Raw genomic sequence first — 19,788 nt, 5'->3', positions numbered from 1 at the left:
TATTGTAGCCCATCCCTGAAGGTAGCCAGGACAGAAAGTGAAGCAGGGCAGGATCCTGGAAGCAGGAGCTGATGCAGAGACCATGGAGAATGTTGCTTACTGGCTTGCTCTTCATGGCTTGCTCAGCCTGCTTTCTTATAGAACCCAGGACCACCAGCCCAGGGATGCCCCACCCACAGTGGGCTGCACCCTCCCCCGTAGATCACTAAATAAGAAAATGCCCTATAGGCCTGCTTACAGCCTGATGTTATGGAGATATTTTCTTAATTGAGGCTCCCTCCTCTCAGATGACTCTAGCTTTGGTCAAGTTGATATAAAACCGCCCAGCACTGGAGGCGTGTTAAGACTGTCAGTTCAAGGCTGAGTTGGACTTCACAGCAAGACCCTTTCTCAGAAAAAGAGAAAAAAATAAAAAAGATAGCCAGGCTATTTAGATTTTATATTAATATTTTCTAACAGTAGCTACTTCAAGATAAAAACTAATATAAAACCATCTCTGGAGCTCACTGATCCTTCATAGTATTCCTTTCCCAAGGAAATACATATAGTCCAAAAAGAAGTTCCATACTAATTTGAGGAGTCTAGTTTGATTTTAGTGTTTTGTTTTGTTTTGTTTTGAGACGTAGTCTTCTCTATGTGCTCTGCCTGTCCCAGAACTCGCTCTGTAGGTCTGCCTGCCTTTGCCTCCTGAGTGCTGGGATTAAAGGCGTGCACCACCACACCCTGCTGGACGTTAGTATTTAAATAGAGCTATTATGAGCCTGACTGTAAAAACTTTATTGAAAAATGCAGGGACCGCAGAGTGCTGCGCTTCTGCACTGCCCACGTGCCCATTGCTCTGTCTGTAGTCTTAGGCTGCCTTTCATCAGCTTCACTGATGACTGAATAACTGTTATTACTATAGACTGTGGTGTGATGTTGAGATGAAAACAAGGCATGTCACTGCGTGGATCTGCCTGACGTCGTGCACACTTGGGTGTTTATTGTTGTTATTGCATCAGAAGATTACTGGCTGGCTTTAAAGTTTTCACTGCAGTCACAATAAAAACTATTGTGATGTCTCATGTCGTAAGTCTGCTTACCGTGCAGGCATATAAGCCTGAAACAATGCTTAGCCAGCCTCTTTGTCCCGGGATGTTGGGAAAGAAACTCCGAACCAGTCTATGAACCGGTTGTTAGCACTGTGAAGTGTGTTACAGGATAGGAGGGGGGACAGTTTCCCTTGTGTGTTTATTGTTATTTTGTTTGGGGTGGTGGCATTCAAATTCATTTTTTCTCAGAAGCATTCTTCCTTGACTGTAAAGTACCAAGTAGAACAAAGCAAGTGTTTTCTTAAAGTTTCCTGTCTATCCACGTCACATTTTGGAGGTCAGAAAAATTAAATGTCCAGTTTCCCCAACGTTGTTATTACTTGAAAGACTTAACATTGTCTATTACTCCCTTGGTAGAAATCACTAAGTGTACAGCTTTTAAATGTCTCCCTGCATTTAAAGTGCGAATGTGTTTAGAATCTGGTAGCATGAAAGTGCTTTTGTTCATGTGTGAGGAGACGGAAGTACAAAGAGGTTATGTATGGTGCTTGTTCACTTGTACACAATGACTCAGCCGTGACTCAGCCCCCGGGTAGTGTTTCTGAAGTTTCGTCAGACCTTAGGTGTGAAACAGCCCAGTCCAGGAGAGCCCGCAGCATGTGCGCTGTGCCTGCTCTACACCAGCTGCTCTCCCCAGGGTTTAGAAGAAGCAAGTGTCATGTGCTTGCTTGATGGGTGACGTTAATGTGTGCTTGGAAGGAAGCATGTTTTATATCATGCTGCTAAGCCTGAAAGACATTTTACACCGGTAAAATACACTTACTAGAAAGGACTGAGTGTGTGCCCAGTGTCAGGAGCTGTTTGTGCTCCTTCTGTTTCCGCGGGTCCCTTATTCCTCTGCAGACAGCTCATGTGTGTGCTTTTCCCTGCGGTTCAGAGTGCATGAGCATGTAAGGAAGGTAATCTGAAGTAGTTCACTTTCCCGCTGAGATACTGTACCATGTGATCAGATTTTAATATGCTTTTAGGAAATAATGAATTGGACCCTTACCGTGCATCGTATGTAATTAGTAAGTCGATGTGGAATAAAAACCAAAGCCTATGAGCAAAAACTGATACGCCAGAAGAAAACAAGAAAAGCTTCATGTCATTAGATTTGGCAGTAATGTTGGAACAATACCAACACCAAAAACATAAACACAAAAGTTTTTTTTTAAAAAAAAGTGTTTTCTCTTCAGTACGGGATACAGTAACGAAAAGGATCTACGGGATGGAGAGAAGGCTGTCTAGGAAGCAGCTGGTCTCTGGCGCACAGTGAATATGCTCAATACAACAAATAGTCTCAAAAATGGAGGAGCGGAGCCAGGGTCGCACATGCCTGCAATCCAGCCACTCTGGAGTTTGAGGCAGTCTAGTGCCAGGAGAGCAGGCATGCAGGTGTCCAGTTGACACGGGAGGGTACCTGGCATCATTTGTCACTAGTATAGCCAAATGCAGGGTGATGAAATTCTTACACATTTGGATGGATGCTGTTTAAGAGAAGGAGGGAAGGGAGCATTGATGAGGATATGGGAGATAGAGGAATCTTTCTCTTCTCTTGGAAGGTAGGATGATGCCACCTTTATAAAAAGACATATCCCAGCACTCATGAGGCAGAGGCAGGTGAATCTCAAAGTTCAAGGCCAGCCTGGTCTACATAGTGAGTACCAGGACAGCCAGGGCTACATAAAAACCTGTCTCAAAAAAACTAAAAAAAGAAAAAGAGGAAGAGAAGAAAGAAGGGGGAAAAGGAGGAGAAGAAAAAGAAGAAAGGTACTGGAGAGATGGCTCAGCAGTTAAAAGCACTGGCTACTCTTCTAGAGAACCTGGGTTCAATTCTCAGGCCCACATGGCAGCTTACAGCTGTCTGTAACTCCAGTTCCAGGAGATCCGATGCCCTCACAAAGACATAGGTGTAGGCAAAACACCAATGCACATAAAATATTAGTAAATAAATCATTAAAAATAGTTTCAAAAAATTAAACACAAAAGACTCACTTATGATGCAGCAGTCCGCTTCTGGATAGGTATCCAGAAGAACTGTGTGAAGGGTCTCATATTTATACACGTTCACAAACGTGACCAAAAGGGCAAGCGTTGGAAGTGTCATCAGCAGGTGACTGGCAGACATTGTGTGCAGCCTGACTTGGTCTAAAGGAGAAGGAAAGTCAGGCACATACCACACCGGTGATCAACCCCAAAGACATTATGCTACACGAAATACTCCGCTCACAAAAATGGACACTTTGTGACTCCATTTGTATTAAGTATTTATAGAGTGGCACTTTCCAAAACACAGAACAAGTGATTGCTGGTGACTGAGGGCAGGGGGAAACGGGGTGTGTGATCCAGGTATAAAGTTTCAGATGGGCAAATTGAGAGCATTCTGGAGCTGAGTCGCACAGCCTCGTAGGTGTCGTCACACCAAGTGCTCCCAGAAAATGCTTAAGATGAAATAACTGTTTACCACAGTTAAACATGTTTGGAGTCAGCAAGAGGAGTTATGCAGTAAGAATCACTAAAGTAGGCAGTTATTAATAAAGCAGTCTGTATTATAAAGGAAAGTGTCAGGTGAGTAAACTTTAATGCATTGTTTAAAGTATATAGGGTTTTTGTTTTCTCGAGACTGTTTTCTCAGTAGAGCTATTGCTCTCCTGGAGCGCACTCTGTAGACCAGGCTGGCCTCAAACTTGGAGGCCTGTCTCTGCTCCCAAGTGCTGGATCAAAGATGTGCTCCACCACCACCCAACTCACATGGGTTTTTTTAACCAGAATACACACACACCAGTACAGAAGAAGGAAAAAATACAGTGCATTGCTCTTGTCCTGGGGTTTGGTGTGCGTTTTATTACTTGTGTGTTGTGCAGATGTGTGTCATGTTCTCGTTGGTGTGCATGTATGCAGAGATGAGATGTCAGCCTTGGGAGCCGTCCATATTGCTTTTGAGTTAGGTCATTGGGACGTAGGGCTCACCCATTCAGCTACACTGGCCGTCCTGTGAGACTTGGGATCTTGTCTCTGTCTCCCAGTACTGGGATTAGGTAGCACACGTCACAAGGCCTGGCTTTTACATGGAGCTGAGGCTGTAAGTCAGAGCCTCATACTTGATGCACTGAGCTATTTGTCAGCCCCTGTCTTTAAAGTCTAGTTGCCAGTGTCTGTGTAGGTATAAGAGATATAAATGTATAGTATTTGATACTTTGTTGCAAGTGGACTAGAACTCCTAGAATTGATATTGTGTTTGGGGTAGTAAAACTGAGGTCCATATCAAATATAAAAATACATATTCTAGATGATGATGATGATGATTGGGGTAGTAAAACTGAGGTCCATATCAAATATAAAAATATATATTCTAGATGATGATGATGATGATGATGATTAGTTTTTCTTTTCAAGACAGGGTTTCTCTCTAGCTTTGGAGCCTGTCCTGGAACTAGCTCTTGTAGACCAGGCTAGCCTCAAACTCACAGAGATCTGCCTGCCTTTGCCTCCCAAGTCCTGGGATTAAAGGCGTGTGCCCCCGCCACCCAGCCTATTTTTGGCATAGTCTGTCTGCAAGGTAAAGACCCTGAAGATGAAGAGTCTTTGAAATGTTCGTCTGTCTGGCCCAGTGGTTCTCCTACGAACTGCACTCAAGGGAATGTGGCCGGCCGTGCTTAACTAGGTCCAGATTAGATTTTGCTCTAGTCGTTTGCAGATACCCTGAGTTATATGACTGGGTCCCGCCGAGCAGAGCGGTGATCCCTACACTGTGCCCACGAGTGACCTGGACATTGGTCCTCTCCAGTCACAGACTACCAGGAGCACCCTGCAATTGAACAGTCTGGGCTCTGTCCTCTCCAGAGAGAATGTACATAGTGAGCTCCATGGAGCGTCGGAGGATGCATGTAGACAGGACGTCGGTAGGGTATGGGGGACTTCTGAACAAGCAGGACAGTGAGGATGCAGGGTGATCCCCCTCTTGAGAATGAAGATTTCTGCCTGGAGCAGACAGAATAGGACTAGGGCGGCCCATGTAAGATGCAACAGTCACCTGTATCAGCCAGGAGAGGGGGCTGTTTGGTATTTTGTAGGATCCACAGCGACCTTCTTTTTTATCCAAGCTTAGATAGATTTTAAGTGTTGTTGTTTTGTCTGGGTTTGTGATGGTTATACAGTGACCTCGTCTGATGCTGGTGTTTTATAAGCTTGTTTCTGTTCAGTGGGAGAACAGCATGGCCTTGATGTGAGCCCCAGGCCATCCTCTGACAACAGAGGCCTAACTGCACGTGTCTAAGCACTGGCAGGTGCCAAGGACTACATTTTTAATTTAAACCTAACTGTGTACTTTTTCCAAGTATCTCGTTTCATTAGATATAATGAAGAGAAACTTGTAGGATACTCTAGAAAGATTTGTTACAAGAAATTCTAAAAGCATCCTTGAATGAGAGGTGGATAAAAGAGTTAAAGTAAGTCAACCTCAGAACACTTCACCAGAAGAACCTACATACTGATTGGCTGTATCGTTCAGCTCTTGTTCCATATCAAGGTAACATTGCTATAACCTAGAATGGCCAGACTCACAGACGAAGCCTTGGCCACTAACACACTATGATTTACTAGGTTGTCCATGTTTTATAAAACGAGTTATGTATGTGTTTGCATGATTCTTCACTTAACAGTTTACTGACATACCAACCAATCTGGATCATATCAGCTACAGGCTTTCACTGTACAAAGGAAGCCATGTGGAGTTAGTGATGTGGGATTCCCCTCTGTATGCTGTAATTACCATTACTGTATAAAGAAAACTGTCTTGGGCCCTCACAGGGAATAGAGGTAGGTGGAGAAAACTAGACTGAATGCTGGGAGGAAGAAGGCGGAGACAGAAGCTTTGTAGCCCCGCTGGAGACAGACACCAGAACTTTAGACCATAAGCCACAGCCACGTGGCGATACACAGATGAATAGAAATGGGTTAAATTAAGATTTAAGAGTTAGCCAAGGGCTGGAGAGGTGGCTCAGAGGTTAAGAGCACTGACTGGTCTCCCAGAGGTCCTGAGTTCAAATCCCAGCAACCACATGGTGGCTCACAACCATCTGTAATGAAATCTGGTGCCCTCTACTGACCTATAGGATATATGTAGGCAGAATACTCTATACATAATAAATAAATCTTAAAAAAAAAAAGAGTTAGCCAATAAGAAACTAGAGCTAATGGGCCGAGAAGTGACTTAATGAATACAGTTTCTGTGTGATTATTTCAGTTTTGGGCGTTTTTGGGCAGCCGGGATGAGCAAGCGGCCTCTCCACAACAGTTAGAGTCAGGACTGCTCAGTGGTCATCGACGGAACGACACACGTTACAAAAGATGGGCTGCTGTGCTTACCAAAGGGCATGTGTTCAGACATCTTTGAGAAGAGAACTTTTATTATGTGAACTATGTTGAGAAGACTGCAGAGCCAAAGAACAAACCCTCCCAGTTTTAAGACTAGGCATGTAACGATTCAATACACAAGCAAAGATTATGTCTATAATTTAAAGGACATCGACAGTTCCCTGGGTTGCCAGGATTTCAGAGGTTTTCTTGGTATTGCTTTTCAGAAGCCAGGTCGGGGAAGTGGTGTGGTGTGCGCACCTGCAGATCCAGCACTGGGGAGGCGGGGGTAGGACCGTGAGAATTCGGGGCTGTCCCTGGTGACGAAGGAGTTGGAGGTCAGCCTTGGGGACATGACAACGGTGACAACTCAAGCATCTTGGTGTGGCGATACCTAGTGCACTGCAGAGTTCCTAGAGGAGAGGAGGGAGGCGCGAGTTTTCACATTGTTGTCCCTAGCGGGCCCCTTGCCTTCAGCAGGCACATAGTAGTGCACCCAACAATAAACACGTTTGCCCCATGGGCTCTGGAGAGATGGCTCAGTGTGAGGTGTCTGTCCTCAGATTATTAGGATTGTGGATATTTGTTCTGTTGCTGTTCTAAAGGTGTCAGCGGTGAAGTGGAAACACAGTGTTTGAAGAGTGTCAGAAAAGCAGCCTCAGTCCCAGGCTTTCAATCCCTCCCAGTGATTCCAGGCCACTCTCAGAACTGAGTGGGCGCACAGATACACTGAGATAGCCATTCTGTAAAGGCTCTTGGGTATTAGTTGTTACCAATTGAACTTCACCTAGGAATTTACACGCTAGATACACTTGCATAAAGTATCTAAACATATATCCTCATTACAAGTTTGTTGGTAATACATTTTTCGATAGGAGATTGTAGTACTGTATAGCTATTAAGAGTGAGGTGGGCAGGGTGGTGGTGGCACACGCCTTTAATCCCAGCACTCGGGAGGCAGAAGTTCGAGGCCAGCCTGGTCTACAAGAGCTAGTTCTAGGACAGGCTCCAAAGCTACAGAGGAACCTTGTCTCAGAGAAAAAAAGAAGAATGAGGTGGGAGCTGGGTGGTGGCACATGACTTAATGCCAGTACTAGGGAGGCAGAGACAGGCAGATCTTTGAATTCGAAGCTGTCCTTGTCTACAAGGCAAGTTCCAGTACAGCCATGACTATACAGAAATCCTGTCTCAAAAAAACATAATAAATAAATATAGAAATAAGGAGGACTGGTGAGATGGTGCATGCTTCAGAGCCCCATGGCCGAGTTAGGCCCCAGGACCCATGATGAAGAAGAGCACGATTTCCTACCAGTTCTCACGACTTGGTGTGCACACACGTAAGGAGTGGGGTAGATAGGGAGAGTGTCATTGCTGTGACCCAGCACTTAGAATCTGAGCCAACCTGAGCCATGTAATAAGACCCTGTCTCAAAAGCCAAGAGAGAGGGATTTGTTTGTGGCGGTGGTTGTGATGCAGCGGCTTCCCTTTATTAGACTGTACCGTACACCCGGCACCGTGTCAGGAGCCTAAATGCTTCTATTTCATCTTCAGAAAGCTACATTCTGGGTGCTGTTATTTAAGGTTTTAGGGTCAGGGAACAGATTAAACTTACACATAAGTTTTCAAAGCTACTAAGGGGCAGACCTGGGGTTGGGATCTAGCACTCTTAATCCTAAAATGTGTGTCCTCCCTCTGGGAATAAAGAAAGAAGATGAAGTTGTTAAATAAAAAGAAGTTCAGAGTTGAATGTTAAACTGAAGTCTGGACTAGTAATAGCAAATGCTTTCTCTCTACCTGCTTTCGTACATACAAGGTCCTTGATCCTCATGTACCAGGTCCAGTTCTCTGTCACTCCACTTGTCCTACTTTAAAGGCGTAAGTGTTTTTATTAATTTTTAAAATACAATTGTGTGTGTGTGCGTGCGTGCGTGCGTGCATGTGCGCGCGCACGCGTGTAGGTAAGAGAACAGTCTTGCCAGAATCAGTTCATTCATCTTAACACTTGAGTCCCAGGAATCAAAACCAGGTCAGCAAGCTTGTCAACAAGTAGTTTGCCAAGTGAGACATCGCTCTAGCCCAAATGTTAAAGGTTTTAATTGATGATAATCGTCTCAAGTGTGTTTTGTTTTTGCTTAAATTCTCTGTTGTTTCCCAAATGGTTGGAGACTGCTTACAATGAGATATTGTTTGTTTATTATGTGCATTGATGTTTTGTCTGCACATATGTCTGTGAGGATGTGGGCTCCCCTGGAACTGCAGTTACAGACACTTATATGCTATCATGTGGGTGATGGGAATTGAACCTGGGTCTTGTGGAAGAGCAGCCAGTGCTCTAACCACTGAACCCTCTTTCCTGCCCCACAAGGAAGCCTAGTGAAAGCTGCATATGATAAGAGCTGTGTGTATTACCCGAGGGCATGCCTCTCATCCCAGCATCCTCCTCGAGACAGGCAATCAGCAGGAGAACTGGGAGTTCTAGCCTAGCTTGTGCTACACTATAAGGCTGACTCAAAAAAAAAAAAAAAAAAAGACACTACCCAGATATCGTGACACAGCGCTGGGGAAGTAGAGGCAGGCAGATCTGTGAGTTTTTGGACAGCCAGGCCTACGCAGAGCAACCCTGTCTTGAAACCAAAATCCAAAGCAAACACCCTAACAAGAGCTTGTAAATACTGACAGCGCACAGGTAGCCTTCTGCAGTCCTGCAGTTGAGCAGTAAAGCCAAGGTTCTGGAACCGGCAGGGAAACATCCAGATTTTATAGTTCTTGTGATTTGACAGATTGATTTGACCTTTGTTTGAAGCAACCTGTTTTCTTGCTTTCTCCTAGGCCAGGTTATCAAAGCCTGGGACATTGGCGTGTCTACCATGAAGAAAGGAGAGGTCTGCCACTTGGTGTGTAAACCAGAATACGCCTATGGCTCTGCGGGCAGCCTCCCGAAAATCCCCCCGAATGCGACCCTCTTTTTCGAGGCAAGTGTGTGTGTCGCCGCCCGCCTTGCCGGTGTGTGGTGAGCTGTCTGCAGCAGTGGGAGAGGAGCTGAGTTTGCGCTGAGAACCCGCTCCGGCTTATTTATTTTCCAGCTTGGCTTCTTGAATTGTTTCCCCCACACCCAGGGGATGTGCCTGTGCTTTCTTAGCCGTGTGTCTCGTGTGTCTCTGGCACTAAGTGGGCATATCCAAACAAACAAAAGACGCAGATTTAGAAATACAAGCTCTGGTCAGCAGGGGAAGTAAGACATACTCAAAACTGACAGGCCGGAAACGGTGATGGTAAACGCGTTAAGATGGTAAATTGTGAAGGCTCATGACTGTCCGCTCATCTTCATCAGGAGCAATAAGTGCTAGGGTATTGTTCAGCCTGTGTTGAATTAGTTGCACATAATTGGTAAAACTTGATTGTAATCTAGCAAGGTGAAAGTGCGTCTTCAGTCAGCCGAAGGCCAGATTCTTAAGTTTCCTGTTTTAGGATGAAAACTTCATAAATCAGGCGTGGAAACTGGTAGCATCCGAGTCAGACAAAGCTGTTCTTCGCCGGCACCTTGTAGCCCTGGCCTTCTGCCCACGAGGCCGCTATCCTAGGATTTCCTGTCCGCCTTTGCTCTGAAGCCTCACAGGATGCAGTTCTAGACGTTGTCATTCCGCGGAGCCGTTTCCAAGTGGTGCAGAGTGCATTGTTTGCCTTCTCTGCTTTCCTCTCCCTGAGCCATAAAGATAAAGATGGAGTTTAGAGTCTCATAAAATAACTGGTAAGCTGGCTGACTTTTCTGTTCTAGATTGAACTTCTTGATTTCAAAGGAGAGGACTTGTTTGAGGATTCAGGCATCATCCGTAGAATCAAGCGGAAAGGAGAAGGCTACTCCAACCCAAATGAAGGGGCGACGGTGGAGGGTGAGTCCTGCTCTTGGGAGCCAGTCCTCCATGGTGTGAGCAAAGTGCAGTCACCCGGAAAATCTGTGGGCTGCAAACACGGCTCAGCAGTCATGAGAGTTTGCTCTTTCTTAGAGATCTGTGTTTGGTTCCCAGACCTGCATCTGCCAGGGCCCCAGTTCCAGAGAATCCAGCACCTTCTTCTGCTCTCCAGGGTGTACACATATACGATATAAAAAAATTAATAAAATAATTAGTGCATTGAATATATATCTCAAGTACAGTTTTAGATCCAACATTCATCTAAAAGCTTCATTTGTTAAATACTAATTTAATGTGCGTTCTAGGCATCTGTCAGCATCTATAAACTCAAAAATACATATACAATAGTCCTGTCTACCAAATAATTCTTAGTCCCTAGATCCCTGGAGGGCATTTTTCTCTGTCTTTCTCACAGTAACTTAGAAGGTGAGATTTATTATCCCCAAGTGAGGAAAATTACTTCCGTGATGTCATATAAATGGCCCAAGATTGCAGAGCTGCTGAGCCGAGCGGTGGAGTTGGGCAGCTGTGTTCGTTCTGTGTGGGGTGGCCTGGGATCAAGTGCTGTTTTCCAGTTGCCAAGCCAACCTGGAGCTATTTTCATATCTTCCTCTGAAGACTAGGAAACGGAGTCCCTCCCCGAGCACACCATGCACTGGTCGCCCCTACTTACATCAGTCCTCGCCCACCTGCCTGAACTCAGACAGGGTTTTGCTTCTTTGCTTGTTACTTGCAGCATCTGCTGTGTGTCTGACACGCACTGGGCAGTCCATAAAACCTTCTGCACTGAGCTGATGTCTTCAAAAGGGAGTCGTGAGAAAGATGTGCTTCCGGAAGAAACCAAGTCACTAAACAGGGACATTTAGAAAAGGCCCATTCAGAGGAGAGTCTACCTAAAACAACTAGAATAACCAAGGCTTTAATTTCAGCATGTACATACTGTTTAGACTCATATTTCATTACACAAGTCTAACAATTAAATCAGGTTTAGTATTTTCTCTCTTTCTTTGTTTGTTGTTTTTGGATTTTGGTTTTCCGAGGCAGGGTTTTTCTTTGTAGCCTTAGCTGTCCTGGAGCTCACTATTTAAACCAGGCTGACCTTGAACTTGATCTGCCTGCCTCTGCGTCCCAAAGGTGAACACTCCCATGCCCAGCTTCATAATGTTTTGGTGGTGGGTTTTTTGTTTTGTTTATTGTTATTGCTTTTTTATTTATTTTGGTTTCTTGAGACAAGGTTTCTCTGTGTAACAGTCCTAGCTGTCTTGGAGCTAGCTCTGTAGACCAGGCTGGCCTCGAACTCACAGAGATCCAACTGCCTCTGCCTCCCAAGTGCTGGGATGAAAGGCGTGCGCCACCACCACTTGGCTTCATAATGTGTTTTTAACTGGGGGGTTTGGCAACTAAATTAAAAAGAACAGTTTTCCCGAATTATAGCAGTACAAAACTACTTGTACTTGTAGAGGTGGCCTTGGAGCAGGTGAGACCAAACCTTGATGTGGGTGTTCAGTAGAAATCATATTTTTAACTTTGTTTGGAAAAAAAATTTAGATTTAGAGGAAATTCGCAGGCTGTTTCAGACTGTTCTTCTCCAGGTATTAAGATCATACACATCCGCAGGGCATTTGTCACGAGCAGGAATTTCGCTTCCCACACCCACTACCTCACTAACTCTTTTCTAGTTTTGTAGTCCAGTCTCAGATTCAGAATATGGACTTGTATTTAGCTTTCATGGCTTTATTCCCTTGCAATAAATTCATCTTCCATCTTCATTTCCTATGGCTGACACTTTTGAATACAATTTTCCACTTGATAGACTATCTCCCAGTTTAGGTTTGCAGTAAGTAGATTGAGGTTTGGAGTTACTGTGTGGGTGATGCTGTGCCCATTGAGTTCATCTTCAAGAGTCTGTGGTGTCCTGGCTCGTGGTGATTTCTGGGCTAGGGTAACGGCCCCCGTGCTTCTCTTCTGTCCACTAGGCCTTTGTAAGGGCTGTCTCCTGTTAGAGCCTCCTTTACACCTCACACCAGTAGTGGTTTGGTCTCTGTTTGCTCATCTGGAACTTCTCTTTTCAGTAGACTCACAGTGTGTTTACACACGCAGTCCTAGACTACACATCACATCACTTCTGAATTGTCACATGATACCCAAGACTTCCGCGGTGGAGTGGGGCTGTCGGGCATAGGGTACGCGTAGGCTTTGGAGGTTGTGGACTGGATACAGTGGGGTAGTCAGACATAGGGTACACATAGGCTTTGGAGGTTGTGGATTAGATACAGTGGGGTAGTCAGACATAGGGTACACGTAGGCTTTGGAGGTTGTGGACTGGATACAGTGGGGCTGTCAGACATAGGGTATGCATAGGCATGGGGGTACACCCTGTATTCTTATCCTTTGTACTATATTTACAGAATGTTTTGCTTCCTTTAACTAGATTTGTGGAAAGGAACCCTTGACTCCGTTCATTTCCTACACCGCATCCTTGGTCACTTTGTCTCTAGGAACAGTGGTGACTTCAGTCTGTATCTTTGCCATAGCGGTAGGCTTTGCTTTTGAGGGGTGCATGGGCTGGATGGAACGCTGGTAAATCATCACCATCTGCTGCTTTGTAGCTTTGTGGAACTTATTTTTTCTCAAGATCTGCTTTCTACTCTTACCAAAATTCTCATTGTTATAAATCAGTCATAGGTTCTGTTCTTCTGTGCCTTTTCTTACCAAGTAAAATTGCTGTCTTGGCATGTTTATCCAGTGTTGTCCTTGTCCATTGTAAAGAAGAGTCACCGTGTTCTGAGTGCTCTGCCTGTCGTGGTTGTAACGACCGATGCTTCCATCATCACACGAGCGCGGTTGCCAGTGTGACCACGCTGCCACCCCTAAGCTTAGACGATCTGACTGTCCTGAAGTGGGCTCCGAGGAGCTCCCAGCTCTGTCCCATCTCCCTCTCTTTGGGGTTTCTGATTGCTGGTGTTGGTGATGGGCTCCTTTGCCTATGCTTTCAGCTGCAGACAGTGACGGTGTTTCCAGATGCTCAGTTCCAACTGCGATCTTCAGGGTTCTGCTGTGGGAGAATTGCCTTTCCCTTCCCTCGCACCTCCTAACGCAATAGAATGATAGGTGGAAGAGTGAGCATGAGGGAGTTGTTTGCTGTTGTTTGTTGTTGTTTTGTTTTGTTTTGTTTTTCAAGTAAGGGTTTCCTGTAGCTTTGGCACCTGTCCCGGAATTAGCTCTTGTAGACCAGACGGGCCTCGAACTCACAGAGATCCTTCTGCCTCTGCCTCCTGAGTGCTGGGATTAAAGGCATATGCCACCATTGTCCGGCTGGGAGTTACTTTTAAAAAGAGAAGCTCCTAGCAGTACATACCTTTAAACCCAGGCTATTTATGGATTCAAGGTCAGCCTAGTCTACTAGTGAGTTCCTGGATAGCCAGAGCTACATAGTGAGAACATGTCTCAAAAAAAATTTTTAAAAAAGGGAGGAATTGGAAATTCAAGTTTATGAAATATATACAATGCCAGGTATGGTGGCGCACATCTTTAATCCCAGCACTCAGGAGGCAGAAGCAGATATCTATGTATTTGAGGCCAGCCTGATCTACATAGTGAGTTCCAGGACAATCAGGGCTACATAGTGAAACCCTGTCTCAAAACAAAGCAACAACAACAAAGATGAAATATATAAAGTAAATGGACTTAGACTGGTGGAAACTGAATTCTGCAAGTCCAACCCAAAGCAGGTGTTGAGAAGACCTCTGTAGAGGTACATACCGTTCTTCTCAACAAGCTCGGGCAGAACTCCAAGCTCTCCCAATCAGCTGGTTCACGGGAGCCAAAACAGGCTATGGGGCAATCATCATTGCTATAAAGCAGTATGGGGCAGCTGCACCAGCAAGCCTCTACTATAGTAACTCAGCCTTGGCTCGGCCCATTAAAATGAAAATCTCAAAGAGACTGGCAGAGGCAAATATTTTTTTAAGCTCCCAGGTGACTGTAGTTTGCAGCCAAGGACTGAACTAACTGCCTGAGGATCTGTCGCTGCGACTTCTGACTGCAGTAAGGGACTAGCCTCCAGGAGACTCCAGGTGTTAGGCTTGGACTGCAGAACAGGGATGTAGGGAGTCCTTGCACTTCTGAAACAGATGTGTTGGGCATGGCAGCTGTCCACAGCACTAACAGTGCTGGAGGGCTCAGTCTCTTTCCATACATCAGCAGGAAGGCAGGGAGTCCCCAGCCTGTGTAGGTAGCTGCCTAATAAATACTTAAGAAACCACCTGTGCCCTTTACGGTCCCCATTTTGGGAAAAGGCCACCGTGTTGCCTGCATAGAGTAATAGTGACAGGTAGGTGCAGTCATTGGACCTCTGAACCTCCCCGGGTCCTCTGTGCAGCCAGCAGGGATTGGTCAACAGGAATGAAAAGTGTCAGGGAAACTGGGAGAAAACACAAAGGTAGCTAAGATGCAGATCACTGTCTTTAGTTTAAGAGCCAGTTCAGAACTCAAAAACAAAACCACCCACCCAGGCTTCTGAAATGGAAAGAAGGATAAGAAAGTCTGGAAATTGATGTTCATTAAAATTGAAGGTCCGGAAGGGCAGCAGGGTGAAGTGGACAGTGTCTTTCTCCGCATCTGCGTTGGTGATGTGGGTAACGGGCAAGAGCATCTCGGGATGCGGGGAAGAAAGATGTGAGTGATGGGGCTACAAGAAAGTCATTACCCCATCAGCCACAGGACAGAAATCTGCCAGGGACTGAGAAAAGAACACTAGCTGTTTCCTGGCAGACTGGAGCCTGGGTGCCCAGTACCCAGGTTGGGTGTTCACAAGCCCCTGTGACCCCAGCTGAAGGGGCCTCCTCGGGCATCTGTGCACATGTGTGCACCCACATAACACCTACACTGGAGATGATAGAACAGAGGAGAAGACCTTGGAGCTCACTGGCCATACACTCTAGCCAAACCAATACATGTCAGGGTCTGTGAGAGAGCCTATTTTAAAAACTAAGGTGGGCCCTAGAGATGTGGCACATGTCTTTAATGCCAGCATGCAAGAGACAGAGACAGGTGGATCTCTGAGTTTGAGGCCAGCCTGGTCTACATAGTGAGTTTCCCAGACATCCAGGGCTACACAGCAAGACTCTGTCTCAGAAACAAAAAAGTTGGAGAGCCACTAAGGAAGACACTCAATACCAACCTCTGGGGCCTTTGTGTGGCATGAATGAATGAATGAATGAATGAATGAATGAATGAATATCATCTATTAAAGGCACCAGGGCTCATAATGTCATCATCAAGCCGTTTGTTCCCTGTAAATGAAGCAGGAAAAAGAGATCAGCATGGAAATGGAGGAGGGGGGGAGGATTCATGGGTGTTTGTGCTGAGGTCAGAGAGAGCTGTGAGTTCTGGTTCTGTGCACACACTTTGCAGATATTTAGTGCTGTCCAGCAGACCACCACAGAGGAAATCCCAGGCTCTTGGAGCCATTTCATGATTTTACAAGATCGCTCAGTGTGTTCCTGATCTGAAATGCAGCGTGCGTTCTTCTTTATGTTGTAGAGTCAGGCTGTTCCTTCCTCCAGGCAGCATCTCCAGGTTTTTGAGTGAAATCATATTAGAGAATAGTCTGGGTTTTTTTTTTTATTTCTGTTTTGTTTTGGTTTTTTCTAAAAAGAAAAAGAACAAACCACCCATGCATCGTTCATTTTCGCAGAGTTGTACAAAACAAAAGCTCTGGTCAGTGGTGGATTTGATAGCCTCCTGGAGCTTATTAAAATCAGAGTACTGACTAATAGATTCAGAAAGGAAAATTCCTATAAATTAGTAAAAATTGCCACCATTCCCTTAAAAGCCCTGTTTTCAGATTAGTCACTAAGTAAATCCTTACTTTTGGGCCCTGGGCTGTGTGCTCAGTGCTGTGCTGTACAGAGACAGAGACAGAGACAGGGAGCAGCCCTGGGCCGTGTGCTCAGTGCTGTGCTGTACAGAGACAGAGACAGAGCAGGGAGCAGCCCTGGGCCGTGTGCTCAGTGCTGTGCTGTACAGAGACAGAGACAGAGACAGGGAGCAGCCCTGGGCCGCGTGCTCAGTGCTGTGCTGTACAGAGACAGAGACAGAGACAGGGAGCAGCCCTGGGCCGCGTGCTCAGTGCTGTACAGAGCAGGGAGCAGCCCTGGGCCGTGTGCTCAGTGCTGTGCTGTACAGAGACAGAGACAGAGACAGGGAGCAGCCCTGGGCCGTGTGCTCAGTGCTGTGCTGTACAGAGACAGAGACAGAGCAGGGAGCAGCCCTGGGCCGTGTGCTCAGTGCTGTGCTGTACAAAGACAGAGACAGAGACAGGGAGCAGCCCTGGGCTGTGTGCTCAGTGCTGTGCTGTACAGAGACAGAGACAGGGAGCAGCCCTGGGCCGTGTGCTCAGTGCTGTGCTGTACAGAAGCAGGGAGCAGCCCTGGGCCGTGTGCTCAGTGCTGTGCTGTACAGAGACAGAGACAGGGAGCAGCCCTGGGCTGTGTGCTCAGTGCTGTGCTGAGTAGGTCTGGTCCAGCTGGGCGTCTTTCTTGTGCTTGACAACTGTGAAGACATTGGGTGCAACCTTTTTTTTTTGGTGCAGTTTTTTATTTGGTTGTTTTTGTGTGTGTGTGTGTTTTGTTTGGTTGTTTTTGAGGCAGGATTTCTCTTTGTAGCTCTGCCTGTTCTGGAACCCGCTCTGTAGATCAGGCTGGACTTAAACTCACAGAGATCCTCCTGCCTCTGCTTTCCATGCTGGAACTAAAGGCATGCACCACCGCCGCCAGCCATCCGTAGAGCACAGCATGTAACATGTAGTGTTGGGTAATACACAGCTAATCTGAACAGACAGCCATGTCTGTCATTTCCCGAGCTCCCTTCCGTGTCCACACTAACAGAGTGCTGTGGGGGACACCCTGGCATGTGTGAAGGAATATTCTCTAAGGGCTTTAATTTAGCACTTAACTTGTTTTTTGGTTTTTTACATTTTTTTAGAAAATTGTTTTATGCACATGTGGTTTTTGTCTGCATGTATGTCTGTACCACATGCGTGTCTGGTCTCTAAGGAGGTCAGATGTGGGCATCATATCCCCTGAAACTGAAGTTATGGACAGTTGTCAGCCACCATGTTGGTGTTAGGAACTGAACCTGGGTCCTCTACAAGAGCAACAAGTGTATCTAACAGCCAGACCATCTCTCCAGCTCCTTTGTTTTCTTTAGAGACAAGGCCTCATGTCACTAAGGCTGGTCCTCTTGCCTCTCATGTGTTGAGTGGTGATCAGATGTCCCCAGAATTGCACTTGACACTGTGTTCACTCTGAACTTTTAGTTAGTATTTTGTGCTGTGTGAGGATTGCACCCAGTGTTTTGAGAGCACTGATTAGGCGTTTTTCTACTGGATTATATCACCAGGCTCCTGAGTACTTTATTTTTTCAATTTAATTCCCGTTTGTCGTCGTTGGTGGTGGTGGTTGTTTGCTTGAGACCAGGTCCCACTAGGTAGCTGTTGCCCTCCACTCGCTGTGTAGCTCTGTCTGGTCTCACGGCAGTGACCCTCCTGCCTCTGCTTCCCAAATGCCACTGCACTTGGCTTTTGAGTGCCTGGTTTATCCTACAGTTACAAGTTAGCCAGGGTTGTTAGGTGACAGAATGGGACTGATTAGTATCAAGGTCTAGCTCACGGTCTGCACTGTTGTGGAGGGGAGAGGGGTGAGATTGGAAATGTCTGCCCTTCCAGTATCTAGTCAGATCGCATGCCCGCCCGGGGCAGGAGTCTGCCTCAGTGAATAGGGCAGACTGGCACAGAGCAGGAAGGGAGACCCTGAGGGGGTATCAACACCACACCTGATAGGGACAACATCCTGTGATCAGTGTGCCTCTCTGCTTGCCTTCCTGGGGCTTAATCACATCTGCTCTCTGGGAAACCCTGCTCTGTCGGAAACAGATCCAGAGAAGCCCTTTCCACGTGAGCTAGGCAGCAGAGCCTCGCCGGGTGTGAGTGACCCGTCATAGCGGTTTTCTGTAGCCAGATGACCAGTCTTTCCTGGTAGTAATGCCGTCACAGCAATCCCATTCAGATCCCGCCACCCAGTCATTGTTTTGGGAAGGAGTGCCGAGCTATCAGACACCAGCTGCTATAATTAGAACGGGGAAAGCGGACACTCACCGAGCTAACGTCTTAGCTGTGGCGTTTGAAGCACTTTTTAAAAGTTAAGCAGCCTCCTCCTCGGTTCTGCTTCCTGAAATACAAGCTGTACGGTTTGGGGGTTCTTGCATTCCAGTTTTTGTTACTGCTGTGCGCTCTCCTTCCCCCCCCCCCCCCCCCACGTTTTAATCAGAGAACAAATTGCTGTCAGCACATTGAGTTCATGTGCCAGCCACATTCAGAACAGGGTGTTCTGTGCTCTTCAAAACAAAATTGCTCTAGGGCAGTAAGAGAACAATAAGTCAGCGCTCCAGTTGAAATGATGTTTTGCAGCGACCGGGCTCACTTGATGTGGTTACACTCTGGATTGCACAGCTACACTTGGGTAATTTGGTTTGGTTTGACTTTGTGGGGTTTGTTGGAGCACCCCCTTCCAGGTTACATTAGACCTTCAGTCAAGAGAAAATAATGTCTCTTTTTAACTTGCTTATTTCTCATAACCAAAAAAGCCCTAAGTAGAAGCATCCTGTATGTACTTCTGTTCACTTCGGACACGTCATAGATCATTTACTTCCTATAAATCATGCTGGATGAGATTAGCAACAGACCTCCTGAGCCCTGGAGGCCGAGCTCCTGAGTGAGTCATGACGGCTCTTATTAAATATTTATTAAGTGAGTATTTGTACTATGGAATACAAAGTCAAAAGTACCCACAGGTCTCCCAGAGACAGAGCAGCAGAAATGGGCTTCGGAGGAACTGGGTGCCTCTGTATAGATCACTCCAAGAGTCTTCCCAGAGCCCTAGTGGTGAGTTCTTGTCAGCAACCGTGGTGACTGTCACAGCAGTGTTCAGAGCTAGCCAGTCCAGCCAGTGAGGTGGAGAATCGTGGGCTGTGCTCACGCTGCTGATCCTGCATTTTTCTCTGACATCCCAAACTTCATATAACGAGGAGATGGTGCATAGATGTCTGAGGCGGAGTGTATGTGGGAATGCCACTTAAGATGTTTAATTACATTTTTATTTATTTATTATGTGTGTGGGTATGCATGTGTACATGAGAGGATAGCTTATGGGAATTGCTTCTCTTCTACCATCTGAGGCCCAGGTGCTGAGCTTGGCTTGTCAGGAGGAGACAGCCACGTCGACCTGCTGAGCTAGCTGCTGCTTCTCCAGAGGTGGTGTGGTTCCCAGCACAGGTGCTGGACAACTCAAAATTACCTATAACTCCAGCTTCAGGGGATTGGATGCCCTCTTCTGGTCTCTGTGGATACCTGTACACATACAGCTTACACTCAAACACATACGTGCATA

At 46.2% G+C, this 19,788-nt stretch overlaps 1 protein-coding gene across 2 annotated transcripts in view; it reads left to right on the top strand.

Annotated features, from left to right (window-relative positions):
* The window catches only part of Fkbp5 (FKBP prolyl isomerase 5), an 83,858-nt gene that overhangs the window by 43,976 nt on the left and 20,094 nt on the right, over window positions 1-19,788 (top strand). For both annotated transcript variants that reach the window (XM_075979701.1, XM_075979702.1), the window contains exons 4-5: window positions 9,258-9,400; window positions 10,204-10,318. In XM_075979701.1, the coding sequence (XP_075835816.1) occupies window positions 9,258-9,400; window positions 10,204-10,318 (258 nt within the window). The remainder of the gene's footprint in view (window positions 1-9,257; window positions 9,401-10,203; window positions 10,319-19,788) is intronic.

This window comes from Microtus pennsylvanicus, chromosome 7 (genome assembly GCF_037038515.1).
Source record: "Microtus pennsylvanicus isolate mMicPen1 chromosome 7, mMicPen1.hap1, whole genome shotgun sequence".
Taxonomy (NCBI): Eukaryota; Metazoa; Chordata; class Mammalia; order Rodentia; family Cricetidae; genus Microtus; species Microtus pennsylvanicus.
This window is presented reverse-complemented; position numbering and strand designations above follow the sequence as displayed.